Here is a 14,506-nt window from a genome sequence, read left to right as displayed (position 1 = left end):
CCCAATGTAGCTCCATATAACTATGTATATTAAAAAAAATAAGATAAGAGATAAGATAGCCTTTTATTATCCCACGATGGGGAAATTCTTTCGTCTACAGCAGCAAGGTGACATTAAATAGGACAACAGTATAGAATAATAGAAGAACAGTATAGAGTAGACAGCATCAGTATGAACTCCTGGACCTTAGTCATGGATTTGTTTCACCTGTGTGTCTCCGTTCCTTTAAAAGCTCCTCTCAATCCTTTGTCATTGCTCGTTTGTTACACTGCACTATACCCTCCACCAGTCATGGTTCATTCATTCGTTGTTTGCACACGGATTCATCACCTTTGCTACACCCTGGACTTTCCCCCTGTATTTCAGACTTTGTTTTCCCACTTAAGTGAGTTTGTATTTTCGCCTGCCTTTGCAGTGCTTTTTTTTGTTGTTACTTTGTATGTCTAGTTTGTACATTAATAAGTATTTTGTCTGCTTTAGTGCATTGATTTTCATTGTTACTTTGTATTGTTTGGTCTGCATGCTTGTTTGTATTTTGCCTGTCCTTGCAGTGATTTTGTTCACTTTGTCTATGATTGTCTGTGATTAGTAAGCTGGTTTGTGTGTACTTCTATTTATACTGTGATTTTGTTGTTACTTTGTATTGTTGGTCCGTATGTTAGTTGGTTAGTATTTTTGCCTGCGTCAGAGCAGAGTTTTCTCTTGGTACTTTGTATTAATAGTTGGTGTGTAGTTTGTATTTTATCAGCATCAGTACAGAGGGTTTTTGGTTGTCACTTAGTTTTCCCTGGGTTATGTTATCACTTTGTTTATTGCTTTGTTTGATACTTCGCTCTTCACCGCATTTTGGGTATCTTTAAGTTGTCACTTTGTTTCACTGTTTTTCAGTTTTTGTTGTTTGATTCCCTGTCTAGTTGGTTCCCCGAGTGTCCTGTTTTTAAGACCGGGCAGCTTATAAATCTTTTTTTTTTTGCTTATACATTTGTTTCGTTAGTTGGTTTGTAACAGCTGTGGTGGTATAACTGGGAGAAATCTCAAACTGAGCTAAAGAATAAACAATATAACAGTCGCATTGTATACAATTCCTGCTTCACCTAGGCCCTGATTTACCAAGATGCCAAATGTGCATTTTGTGGATTATATACTAAGAACATTTGAGGATTTTGTGTGTTTCACTGTTGTCCACCATGGAGAGTTTGGAGAGTCACAAGCGTAAATACATGAGGAATTTCGACTTAGAGAAATTACGAGTGCTGGTCATCAGTTTTACAAAAAGAAACACTTTGTGGAAAAAGTTGCTCCCATAACTCTCGGAAACCAAGACGGCTTACATTACATCAATTTGACACTTGCAGTAGGCTATCTCATTTTATGTGTATCGTCCTTGAATGCCCCCCTGCCCCTCCGACACGCCATAGCTCACCTAACAACTACAAGATTAAATCTGACAATATGTTTTATGCATTATCATTCGTAATATATTAACACGGATGGTGAACAAATTTTTTGAACGCTTTAATTTCTTCTGAAAATCAGCCTCTGCGGACATGCATTTTGCACCTGCCTTTCAAAGGTTTTACTAAATCAGGCCCCTATAGACTTTTGGCAAATGCATGGAACGGATGTAACTCTACTAAATGACAACTTTGGAAATCTGGCGGATATAAGGTTAAATCTTTTAACTGTGACCCATTGGCTCAGATTCAAGTATCAATGTTACTGTATATTAAACAAAGAAAATAAAGTAAGCTCACCTGGAGCATGATGTGACAGCGAACTGAATCTGTTCCATAGGTTTCACTTTGCTTTTGCCATGAATTTCGAGGAACTGCTTTCAAGTTTTGCTTCGGTGTAAATATTGCATAAAGGATATCTTCACTTTGAATGTGTCTGTCCTGTAAAGACCCTGTAAATAAAACAAAATCAAAATAACCATTTTGATGGTGTGTGTGTGTGCAAACAACCAACCAGGAATATGCCCATGTCATCAAGGAAGACAAAATTCATTGATGGAATAACCTGGTCACTCAGTATATTCAGGTAGTCAGCTGACCTAATTCTTTGGGAACATAACATTTCTGATATAGCCTGACCAACTGCAGCAACCCCAGATCATAGCACTGCCCCCACAGGCTTGTACAGTAGACGCTAGGCATGATGGGTGCTTAACTTCACCCGCCTCTCTTCTTACCCTGATGCTCCATCACTTTGGAACAGAGTAAATCTGGACTCATCAGACCTCATAACCTTCTTTCATTGCTCCATAGTCCAAATTCTTATGCTTCCTAACCAATCCAAGCCTTTTTCCTGATTAGCCTCACTGACAAGTGGTTTTCTTTGGGATGCTCCGCTGTTTCCCAATCTCTTGACTTCCCCTCGCATTGTTCATGTGGGAAATCACTTATAACCATATGTGAGAGTTCTGCTGCTCTGAGATCATAATCATTCAAGATTTGTTTTTCTAGCCACATTTCTTCCTCGAAGATGATGGTTCAATCCAATTTTTAATAATGCATTGGACAGTTCTTGTTGTTTTTTTTCTTTGCATGACGCATGCCAATAATATGACCCTTCTGAAACAGATTAACATCTTTTCCACAACCACAGGATGTGTCTTTAGACATGTTTTTTTTAAGAAATGAGAATCAACCATGCAGTAATTATCCAATGGGGACTCTTACCTATTTGCTTTGTTTAATCCTGGTGGTGACTTTTTTCCTGGATGGGCAGTGTATATGAGTCACTCAACACACTATTGTTTTTGACCCCTCATTGTTGCGACTCTTCTATCTCTGGGGCTCTGGTGTCACTCTAATCCAAAATCCCTCTGATAAATGCCCTCCGATTATTTATTATAAAACCAAGCACTGGTTGAACTTACATGTGTTGAAAAAGGGATCTTCTGTCAGGGGCATTCCATCCACTGTGTAGAGACAGACACTTCTCGATGAGTCAATACTTTCCAGGTGACAGATCCTCAACATCAGATCTTCAACTGTGTTTTGTGCTGGATCCATATCTGAAAGTTTAAAATGACAAACTTATTTTAAAAAGTATACAATTTTATATAACATCAAGATCATATCTGCTTTATGTAAGAGACATGTCACTTTAGTAAATAGTTAACCTATAAACACACAGCTCTAAAGCTCTGTTTTATACATATGTGTATTAATGTTTAAACATTACTGTTACTGTATTTGTAAACCATAAACTCACATTTTATTACAAGAAACAACTTTCCTCCTGCCCCTCTTTTCTACTGTCTCACCCCACCTCTGTTTATTATTCTTACAGTCATTGCTTCTGTTTTTCTTTGTCCTGTAGGTCTTGTTATTCCAGTCATTGTCATTGTCAAGATAAGATGTGCTCGGTATGTGCTCAACCTAGTTCATGTTATTTTATTTTTCATTAACCCTAGTGTAGGTCTCATGAGCCTTCTTTGGCCACATAATACTGCTGAACCTAGACCTGACCAACTGCAGCAACCCCAGATCATAGCACTGCCCCTACAGGCTTGTACAGTAGGCACTAGGCATGATGGGTGCATCACTTCACCCGCCTCTCTTCTTACCCTGATACTCCAATCACTCTGGAACTCTGGAGGTTAAATCTGGACTCATCAGACCACATGACCTTCTATTGGACAGCTCTTAACTCAATTTTAGTAGTTTCATTAATCTATTTAGTTGTTTTCTTAAAATGTATTTCACTACATGTTACCCATAAAGTAATTCCCTTAATTCTGTGTCAATACTGCGATAGATTTTAGTTTACTTATGATGATAAAATCACTGAGGTTCAGAGACGTATGGTCTCAGCGAAGCCGCTTTGACTACTCATGGTCACTAGATGTCGCTGTAGGACGTTAACCTGTCAAATAAAAGCGTCAATTAGAAGAGTTATTGTTTCTCCCTCGGCTATTTTTATAAATACACGTTGCACCCCCACCTCCCGCGCCACTCAACGTTTTATAATTTCTTTAAAATCAGATTTGGTTTTTAAAGTCTCCCTCATAAAGCTCTTACACCCTCTAGTTAACTGAGCGCTGCAGTACAGTCTGCGCACGGTCAATATATAACTTAATAAAAGGAAAACAAATATAAGACTTGTTATGTCGGTTTGGTTGATCCATTTATTGGATTACTAATATTTAACAAGATCATGGAAATACGCCGTTATTTTCTAATTTCCTAGCTGAAACGAAATTCACGTCCGTTTATTCGTTTTTTGGTTTTCTACAGTAATAGAAATACTGAACGAACAGATGGTCGGACCCTGGTCTATTTCCTGTCACGTACACGGACTCTTGCCCCTCACTTTCGCCTCAGCAGAGGTGGGATCTGCTGTAAAAAAGACACCAGCTTCGACGAGTCATGTGGTTTGTTCTTCTCATGAACTTCAACTCCAGTGGGTGTGTCTCACAGCATTTCCTTGATCAGAAAATCTCGGCAACAAAATGGCTTTGAAATATTGTCCTCGACTTCTATTAAGAATGGCCATTTTATTTGATATAAATATAGTTATTTATTTATATATATTCACCTCTGATGCATTTGGGTTCCTGACATTTCGGGTATGTGTACAGCAGAGAGAATGAGTTCATTGACTTTTGCACTGGCGTAGCAGCTGGCTGTACCGGAGCTCGAAATCTGACGATGGTGTCTTTCATCCTTGAGAAACGATTCTTTTCCACCTGAGTAAATCCTGTTTGGAAATATAAGTATACTTATGTTTGAAAATGGCAACAAACTGTTATAAATTGAACTCTAAAACTGTAGTTATTTAACTCAGTATACTGTACTGTATATGTTTCTACTTGAACTATTACATAAAATAATAACACAATATATTAAAAAGTGCAGTCACAACAGAAATTTATAATGCAAACTGTAGAAAATATGAGTGGATAGCTATTAGGGTAATCCCATAAAGCTAGATTTGGAAAAACAGAAGTAGGAAGAGGAAGTTACAAACCAAACAAATTCAGCGTTACTCTTATGAACTATAGTCTTACCAAAGCTGTTTAAGTCTTCATCTGTTACACTGTCAATGAAATCTCTTTCATCTTTCACACCTAACTGTAGAAACTTGTTGTAGTAAGACTGCAGTCTGTGTCTGTCGAGGAGGTTGTAAATCGCATCCATCTAAACATCAGAAAAGTATAAAAGTAATTAATAGATATTTATAATACAATAACTCAAACTGTTGAGGTTTGGCAGACTTACCTTGACGTGTTTAAGCTGAAGTGCTGAACAACTTAAATGGGTCATACAAATAAAAAGGTTTCGGTTTGTTAAACATTAAGGGAGTGGCTGTTTCTTTGAAAACAAAACCAAAAGTGCACACGACTGGAAGTTTGCATGTTAGTATTATGATCATTTTGTGAGATACTACAGTAATTTCATCTTTACAGCAATTAATGCTGAAAAAAATAGTGAGCACATGCTGAGCACACTTTGACAATGACTGGAATAACAAGACCTACAGGACAATCAAAGATGGAAGCAATTACTGTAAGAATTATAAACAGACGGTGGGTGAGACAGTAGGAAAATTGCTTTTCTTGTAATAAAATACAAGTTTATGGTTTAAATAAATTAAACAAATACAGCAATTAAATGCACTGAGCCTTAGAGCTCTATGTTTATATATTAATTAATTATAGTAATTAATATTATTTGGAAAAACAGAAGTAGGAAGAGGAAGTCAAGTCAAGTCAAGTCAAGTCAAGTCAAGTCAAGTCAAGTCAAGAAGCTTTATTGTCATTCCAACCACATATAGCTGAAGCAGTACATAGTGAAATGAGACAACGTTTCTCCAGAACCATGGTGCTACATAAAACGGCAACAAGACAAACATGCGGCTGAGGACTGCTAAGTTGTCCTAGCAAAACACATAAAGTGCATCCTGTGCAACCTAGTGCAAACAGTGCAAGAACACAAAGAAAAAGTGCAGATAGACGTCAGAAGACAAAAACAGAACACAAAACACAAAACAGCAGCGACCAGTATCGGAAATGAATACAATTTACATCTGAAAGATGGAAACATGACAAATCTAGAGAGTGTGTGTGTGTGCTCGGTTCAGTTTGTTGTGTGTGTGTTGAGGAGCCTGATGGCTTGGGGGAAGAATTTGTTCAAAAGTCTGGTTGTGAGGGCCTGAATGCTCCGGAACCTCTTCCCTGATGGCAGAAGTGTGAAGATTGGGTGTGAGGGGTGGGTGGGGTCGTCCACAATGCAGGTAGCCTTGCGGATGCAGCGTGTGGTGTAAATGTCGGTGATGGAGGGGAGAGAGACTCCAATGATCTTCTCAGCTGTCCTCACTATCCGCTGTAGGGCCTTGCGATCCGAAACGGTAAGATAGGTATTTATAATACAGTAACTCAAGTTGTTGTAGGCAAATGTTTCTTAAAATGTAATATGCAAGAGAAAAAGATGTGATATTTGCATCTTATACAATTGTACACTTCTTTAAATATGTTTGCCACTTACAAGGTTAGTGGATTATGCTGGACATAATGTTTTGCATCTGAATTCATAATGGCTCTCTCCAGGCATTATTCAATGTACTGCTAGGTATAATACATCAGTATTAAATCTTACTGTTAACACTATCCTGAGCTAAAATTAAAAGTGAAAATGATGGCTGGAGAAATGTAAGTTAGTTAGATCATAGTTTAGGTTTTTCAGGCTATAGCTGTTAAAGTGATAGGTGCTGTCTGCACTGATGATATAATCTTTTCCTTTCCAGTAACCTTATTAACATTATATGTCACACAAATATATTTCACAATTAATTTAATGCTAGTTCTGATCACAGATATTATTGTAACTAGGACCAGAGTTCATAGCTCTGTCTGTTTTCGTTACATACTTACGACACCTACAGTATTTTGTAGAATTTCAAAAAAACACCAGAAATATGCCAGTTTCATGAAATTAATATGAATGTGATAATAAAATATATTAACAATTTTTTAATCAAAGCTTAGATTTTACCTATTTTTTAGCTTTTAATGTAGCATTTTAGGTAGAATTTCACATTACTAATACTTTTACTATCCAATGGCAATACAACGTTTTTCAGTAATTCCAACTTTGATTAATTTTTTTCAGTGTCAAATATTAAAGTCAGCATTCTCACTAAATATTTGACAGGGACATCACTCATCATTATTAATAGTAGTATCACAGTAAATGTAAAGTTTTTGTCTATGATAATTGACAGAGAAGTTAGTTGAGAAACTCTTATTGAGGAGACTGGCCTCCAGCTTCTGGTTTAACCTCTCTGTCTGGCTGGTGGACTTGGGGTGAAAACCATATGATGGGCTGAAAGAAGTACCCGGTAGCCTACAGAACATAGACCAAAACTTAGCTGTGAATTGGAGACCTCTGTCAGGAATAATAGCTCTAGCAATGTCATGGAGCCAAAAAACATGCTGGAGGAGCAGGTCTGAAGTCTCGCAGGCGGAGGGGAGTTTGGCAAGATGAGCAAAGTGAACTATTTTAAACTATCTGTCTACGATGGTGAGGACAGTAGTATAACCATTGAATGGGAGAATACCAGTACCATCTATCCAAATGTAGAGGAAGAGGAATCCAGAAGGATGCTGACATGGTGAATTGTTAAGAAGTGTCAGGAGGAGTCAAGATCTGTGCTATAGTAAAAAGTTACTTGAGCTGGTCAAAAGGCTTCTGCGCTTTAGGAGTTCAAGAAAACAAAATTGTGTATGTGCAAGTGGCTAGCAATGGAACTGTAGCCCTGTATGAATCTCTAATGAAAAAAATTCCCAAAAAGCGCTACAGTGCTTTTCGACTCTCAGGGACAGACCAATCTCTCACCACCTTCACATTCTACAGGGTTCACCTGAATTTTATCAGAGAGTAGAGGTGGTCATTTATCGTTTGTAGTTGACATTCAGGATAAAGGTTCAGGCCTGGTGGGGCACTGTTAATGCTTTCTAGGCTCATGACTTCCTTCCCTGCTATGTTTTCTCTGGACAAGAGGCTGGCAAACAGCTCCTGGGGGATGCCAGGTGCTTCAGCCACATCCTTATAGCAGCCTCCCCCATTCAGACTGTCAGCCACCACTTGACCACAGAGCTTTTCTTCTAGCCAGTTAATGCAAGATTTATTTGAATGTTGTAATGTAGAATTTTTTATATCAAAACTTGGTTGTAAGGCACATGAAAAAAACCTTTTTAAACCTTAAAAGCTTGATGAAATTATAGGATTTGGGAACTCTGAGAGCATAGGAACTGATCCATCATCCATTCTTTGACTCCCTCCTGTGGTTGTATGTGGCAAAAACAAGCAATGAAGGTTTGCTGCCGTTTAGTGAAATGCAGTAATGTGTTAATGGGTATTTGCATGACAGAGACAGTGAATCACTTTCTAATTAGTTGTATTTTCTACTTTTTGATCTATCAAACCAGAACAACTAGTTATATGGTGGTGCAGCACATTTCTTGATTAACTAAAAATACAGTTTTTCAGTATTCAGTACTCGAAGTATTTTATTCTTTACACTCAAAACACAGAATCGGAACTGGGCATGCAAAATAGGTACCGAGAAGCAAGCATAATCTGGGTAGTTGGAACATAATCTATTAGCTAGCTGTGTGAATCAAATGAAGTCACTACAATAGAGTCCAATACAGTAACCATAAGGAAATGCTGATAAGAAGTCAGCTGGCTGAATTCCCACTGGGGCCATGGCAAACACAGCAAGTATGTTGGTTTGAAAACCTTCCCTTCGTGATTCAGTTTGGGATAGTGTTACTAATAAGTTATAGATCATTTACAGTTAGAACACGCTTTCTCAATATCTTTCAATTTATTAGCTGAGTAACACACAGAAAGGTACATGGCTACAAGCAGGATACAGAAAGCATCTTACATGTATGTGATTTAAAAGACTAAGAAGCTTTTTCTCAACTTGTCTTTCCTTGCTGAAATTAAAAAAGATTAAAGAAGGATTTGTTGCCGCAAATTGCAGCAACAATTAATTTTCACAATGTGCACGTACGTGCAGAAGTGCATGAAGCTACTAGCAATACAAAAGTATTTTAAAACAAGCATAATGGCGAGGAAAAGGAGTTGAATTGTGACCCCTCCAATATTCTATACATGTCTGTATGGGAAATAGAAAGCCATCAAAAGCATGTGGTTTGCGTAGCCCAGCATGAAGGAAACAAAGAGAAAACAAAATAGATGTGTACAAAGACACATACGCCTACCAGTACCCCTAAAGCTCACTGATTAACCAAGTTGTGTGTGCACTATAACCAAACTGGAAAAATAGCAAATGGCACCACGTAAAAACACAACTACGCACACTTCAGTTTTGGTAGGAAATAAATATCTTACATATAAACAAGTGTGTTTTACAGGTGTTGTTACCTTCAGACCTTTTCAGTCTTTATGCTAAGCTAAGCTAACTGGCTGTAGCATCATTTCCAGGATATAGACATGTTCTTTTCAACTGAGTTTTGTCAGAAATCAAATATTTGTAAGGATCTGCTCGATAACTATTTGCCACATTTTACAATAAAATCGTTTTTTATATGTAGTGTACTACACATAAATTTAGGATTTTAAATGATCATAAAAAACTGCCTTTGTCTTTCTAACAAATACTCTTACTTCATCTTTTTATATTATTGCCACTTTTGAACAAATCCATGTCACTCACATCAGTTTTAAATAAGACAACTTATGGAATCAGAACATATTTTCTGATTGGTATTGTATCCTTAACATCAGTGTGAATTGAAATTAAATACAGATCATGCAAATCTGTTTAAAAATAAATCTATGATGAAAAGAAAATGAAATGTGCCAAAAAACAAACAAACAAAAAAACCTTGTCCTTTGCATAACAAAAGCATAGTGATCTCCTTCAGTGATGAGTGGACAGATAACTGTGATAGAGCTAAGAGCTTCTGGTGGTATCTGCCTGCAGGATAAGCTCTAAATTAAGCAATCCTTCAAATATACACATAACATATATCAACCATAAATATCTACACACAGAGCCCTGAGTTCACTGATGTCCTTCAGACAATGTGACTTTTCACATTTTATTCTACCACAGCAAAGCCATGGTCTCTACAAAGAGCTTGGCTCAGCCACAGACTGCTGTGCAAGTAGTGTCCCCTTTCAGCCTCCCATATGTGACCTTGTGGACACAGCAAGACAAATAATTCAAGCATCTGATTGCCAGAGGGAAACGGGAATCATGTTCTCACAGAGGTGCGAATTAGCGGGACACCTGAAGAGTTGGTCTCGGTGTGAGAAGGTGAGTAGGCTGTTGGAGAACTGGAAGTATGACCTACAAGAAATGTGGAATCATTATGAAAAAAATAGGTTATAAGGTTATGAGTCTGGTACAGAGTTTCTCACATTATATTGTATAAAAACATCATACATTCTAGCTTGTACAAGACAATATTAATCAGCCAGAACAATGCACACACTGAATAAACAATATTAGGCCTCCAGCAAGAACCACTCATATGAATACATTTGTAATGTAGCACATACACAAAAAACTGTAGTTGTACAGGTCATGTACAGATACAGAGATGATTTGCTTTTCTACTTCTTTCTCACAGGAAAAATACTAAAAGTTGTGGTAATGTATCCAGAAATATAGCAAGAAAGTAAACAAGTTAAACAGGCTAAGGTTTCTTTATATGTGGATAACAAGGGTAATGTTAGCTGGATAATATTGTTGCCTATATGACCCTGAAGCCTGTTCAAATTAACGGTAACAGGGCGACACATGCAACCGTTTACTGGTGTGGTGCTCTTTGATATACAGTTGGTATGTATGATATGTATTTTTTGTAATCTGCAAACAGGCAAATTTATAACGCATTTGAGCACAGAGTTTTGGTTAATCTGATGAATAACTTTCAATAACAGAATCCCAGAACATGTATGTATGATTTAGGTTAAGAATGAAGGAGTGGATGTGGTCTGTTATAGTTAAAAATCCTGCACATGGATAGAATTACATTTTGGTTTTAAAAAACAGCTGACAGACTGTACTAGAGTACACCATGTAGTACTCATTTCACTTAGAACCTTCACTTCAAAAAACTAAAATTATTTGTGTATCATTAGTGCAGCCAATGAATTAACTCAGGATACATTTGAACAGAGACTGTTACTGTTGTTTACTCTATTAGACAGGGTGGACCTGCTAAATGACAGCAAATTCTGAGCAACAACATTAAGACCTAAATCATTTGTTATTTCAACTTCTTCCTAGAACATGGTAGCAATATTCTGTGTATGTAATATAAGAAATAAAAGTCAGACTAGGGAATAAACCTGCATAAGGGTTTAGATTCTACAAATGAAAATTGACACAGTAGGGGCAACTTACAGGCAGGTTTGTGAGTAATGGAACAAAGGTACATTTATTGGAATTTGTCCTCTGTACACCATTACACTGAATTTGAAAATCTGCATATATGCTTTTAGCTGGGTGCTAAATTTATTAGAATATTATTTTAAAGTACAGTATCTCTCAAAGATCTATTAAATAAACAAAAAGCATTCTGTTTGTTCTGACATTTCACTCTGCTAAAACTACTACTACTTTATGTTACTGTTACACTGGGTGACATGTTCCTTCATAATGAAAAATACGGGCACTGTAGTTTATATATACCACCTCCACAGACTAATGATAAAGTTAGCAATAGATAATAGGTCAAATAGCTTAAGACAAGTCATTTTCAAAATGGGTGGCAGGCTGTTGTGTTGGCACAAAGTCATGAACAGAGGAAAAACACAAAATCTTATTGTTAAGCTGTCACAATGCAAATGTAGTTTTATATTTTTTCCCATATTTATGTTTCCATGACAGGAAGGTTTAAAAACCATCAATTTATACCTTCCTTTAGAGTTTTAGAGTCCCCAAAAGTAACTGAAATGAACATTTGAATAATCAACATAATACAGGGCTACGGCCCTGTACTTATCTGCTATCACAACAACATGAAACATAAATTCATGTTTTATCTTAATGCCTTCAGAATTAGACTATTTGTCTAGTCAGAAGTAAAGGTTAACGTTAATGTGAATTTATGTTAACAGACCAGTGTTTGTTTCGGCTTTGTCTGATGAAAACAAACCAAGGTGGTGCTGGACTGATACGATGTGGGCAGAGACTGTTGGTAAACACACACGGTGATTTCAAGAGACTAACCTGACTTGTGGACTAAATTGAGTGAATGACCCACTTTTCAACTGTTCCTCTAATTTCCACTGAAGTCTGTATAATTCTGTATATTTAAGACTCTAACAGTATAAACAGGGTGTGTAATAACATAACAGAGGCAGATTTCTTACCTCCGTTGTTTCTCCATATCTCTCTGGCACACTTGTCAGAGGACGTCAGCTCTGATATTTGGATGTTTGGATTTGATTTGTAGTCATCTTGAGGAAACAGTAAAGCTGTAAATTAATTATAGGAAAGCTATTCTGTGGCTGCAACACCAAAGGCCAATATTTCTGGAGTTTAAACATGAAAAACTCCAACTTACTGTTGTTGCTGAACAAGAAGGAATCGCTCTCCCTCATTGTCTCGTTTCCGCTGTCTGACATCGTCCTCTCCACTCTGGATGTGGGCGGCCTCCTCTTCGTACTCTTCCGGGTGCTGATGCGAATGATGCCACGCACCAGCCGGCACTCAGCTTCTTGCTCACCCATTTTGTGCTCCTCTGCCAGCGAGTTGATGAGATGGTTGATGGCCTTGCTCTTCTTCAGAAACACAGAATCTGAGGTGCACCGGGCCAACTCTTCGATCTGATACTCAGAGTAAAGTTCCAGCAGCTTCTTAGTAATCAGAGAGTCCACATCCTCTTCGCCATCCTCCCAGTCATCAAACCTCATAGACTCATGCAAGGACGGGTGGCTGGGCTGTGTGTGACTCCCAGCGGGAGGCACATATGATGGAGTTTTGGTTTCAACAACTAAAACCTCTCTTGGACTGTCAATTTTGACTCCAGCGATGCGAACATCCCCCAGCCAATCTGTGCTGTCCTCCTCCTTCTTGCGGTCTCCTGGATTCACAGCTCGGAGGCTCACCTTCTCTGGTTCATCTGGGGAGCTCTCAATCGGTGCGAGGCACGGAGCAAGGATGGAACGCTGGCAGACCCTGTACAGTCCGCAGGTCAACACGTTGCACACAAAGGTCCTACAGCTCACTGGAGAAGTGCACGGATTGCAAGTTTGTGCCGCAGAGGGAGGGTCAGCTGAGCCAGGAATAAAGCCAGCAGCCTCAGACTCCGTCCCATTCACATCTTTGAAGTGAGCCTTGTGTACTGCCTTTGACTCTGAGTTTGGGAACCTGTAATCTACTGGGTCAACAGAGCGCTCCTCATATGACAACCTCTGACTGTTACTCTGGCTCGCTCCATGCCTGTAGGCCCGAGTCCCTGCACTGTTTCTCTGACTGCCAGAGCTGCCTGCAGACATGACTTCCTACCTCAGAAATCTGGAAAAGAACGAGAGACAATTAGGTCTCCTGACATTTACAGTATCTAAATGGGAAAGAGACTGGTTGAAATGACACCACTAAACGAGGGTTAAATGTGATCTGTTATCGCTCCAGTCTGTCAAAATGTAAAATCACTTGTTGCCACCTGAGGGCATCTCTGTTGAAAACAAATGTGAAACTACTATCCTCGGGTGGTGGGCAGGTAAAGTAACCCAACTGGTTCTATGGAAGAAGTGTAAACACACGGTGAAAGACAATTAGTGTCACACATTAGAAGTCACTGGATGATATCATGGGGATTTCTAGACTGGAACTTAGCCTACGCGTCCATCTGTGAAATACAGAGACGAACTTTTACATTAAAACAAAACAAACAAACAAACAAACAAACAAAAAGCGCAGTTTCTGACTTCAAGTTAGAAAGCAGCGTCTGTGGGTTACACAGATGTTAGGTCTTACTGACATTATGTGTTTGACGTTCCCCGTCATGACGGCGGGACCAGTGTTGACAGTGGCCACGCGATGTATTTACACGTAAAACAAGTGAAATTACAGCATTAATGAGCAGTTTCCCCGCACATTTATTAACTAACATAAATCCGTCTTATTATCAAAAGGCCGCATTCTCCTTCGTGTATAAAATCCTTTTCGCTCTCATGGCGACTTGTCATTGCTGCTCTTTCCTCCATTTGCTAGAGGACTTGCGAATTTCTCTGTAAACAAGCTACTCACAGTGTAAACCGTACGTCCACCAGCCGGCTCCCGAATCAAAGCTGTCGTCTCCACCTAACATTGAACATTTCTGTTTTAATCCATTTTGATCGTCTCTTGTGTTCCCTCTGTTTAAAAGTACAGTTTCAGTGAACTTTTCGACCAAATCCGTCTACCTGTGCGTCAAGGTACAGGAAGCGCACAGGTAGTTTCAGCCACATGTTACCATCCGGTTCTGCCCTAAAAAAAATAATAGGCCAGTTAAAGGGTCACTGTA

At 38.5% G+C, this 14,506-nt stretch overlaps 2 protein-coding genes across 3 annotated transcripts in view; both read right to left on the bottom strand.

Moving 5' to 3' along the window:
- Positions 1–5,335, bottom strand: part of LOC113153966 — a 32,836-nt gene extending 27,501 nt beyond the window's left edge. Inside the window, exons 1-5 of the mRNA XM_026347897.1 lie at positions 5,229–5,335; positions 5,018–5,147; positions 4,546–4,707; positions 2,882–3,019; positions 1,755–1,906 (exon numbers count right to left, since the gene is read on the bottom strand). Of these exons, the coding sequence (XP_026203682.1) occupies positions 1,755–1,906; positions 2,882–3,019; positions 4,546–4,707; positions 5,018–5,147; positions 5,229–5,273 (627 nt within the window). The 5' untranslated portion in view covers positions 5,274–5,335. The remainder of the gene's footprint in view (positions 1–1,754; positions 1,907–2,881; positions 3,020–4,545; positions 4,708–5,017; positions 5,148–5,228) is intronic.
- A 3,484-nt stretch (positions 5,336–8,819) lies between these two features.
- On the bottom strand, positions 8,820–14,440 carry kdf1b (keratinocyte differentiation factor 1b). Of its 2 annotated transcripts, none has more exons than XM_026349566.1 (4): positions 14,251–14,440; positions 12,563–13,515; positions 12,369–12,473; positions 8,820–10,335 (listed from the first exon to the last, which is right to left on the bottom strand). In XM_026349566.1, the coding sequence occupies exons 2-4, from the start codon at positions 13,494–13,496 to the stop codon at positions 10,241–10,243; spliced, it is 1,134 nt and encodes a 377-aa protein (XP_026205351.1). In that variant the 5' UTR covers positions 13,497–13,515; positions 14,251–14,440; the 3' UTR covers positions 8,820–10,240. The 2 variants fall into 2 exon arrangements, with proteins under 2 accessions (XP_026205351.1, XP_026205352.1); XM_026349567.1 differs by having other exon boundaries at positions 12,369–12,455.
- Positions 14,441–14,506: the final 66 nt, after the last annotated feature.

This window comes from Anabas testudineus, chromosome 11 (genome assembly GCF_900324465.2).
Source record: "Anabas testudineus chromosome 11, fAnaTes1.2, whole genome shotgun sequence".
NCBI lineage: Eukaryota > Metazoa > Chordata > Actinopteri > Anabantiformes > Anabantidae > Anabas > Anabas testudineus.
The sequence above is the reverse complement of the archived record's forward strand: the minus strand, read 5'-3'. Positions and strand labels throughout refer to the sequence as shown.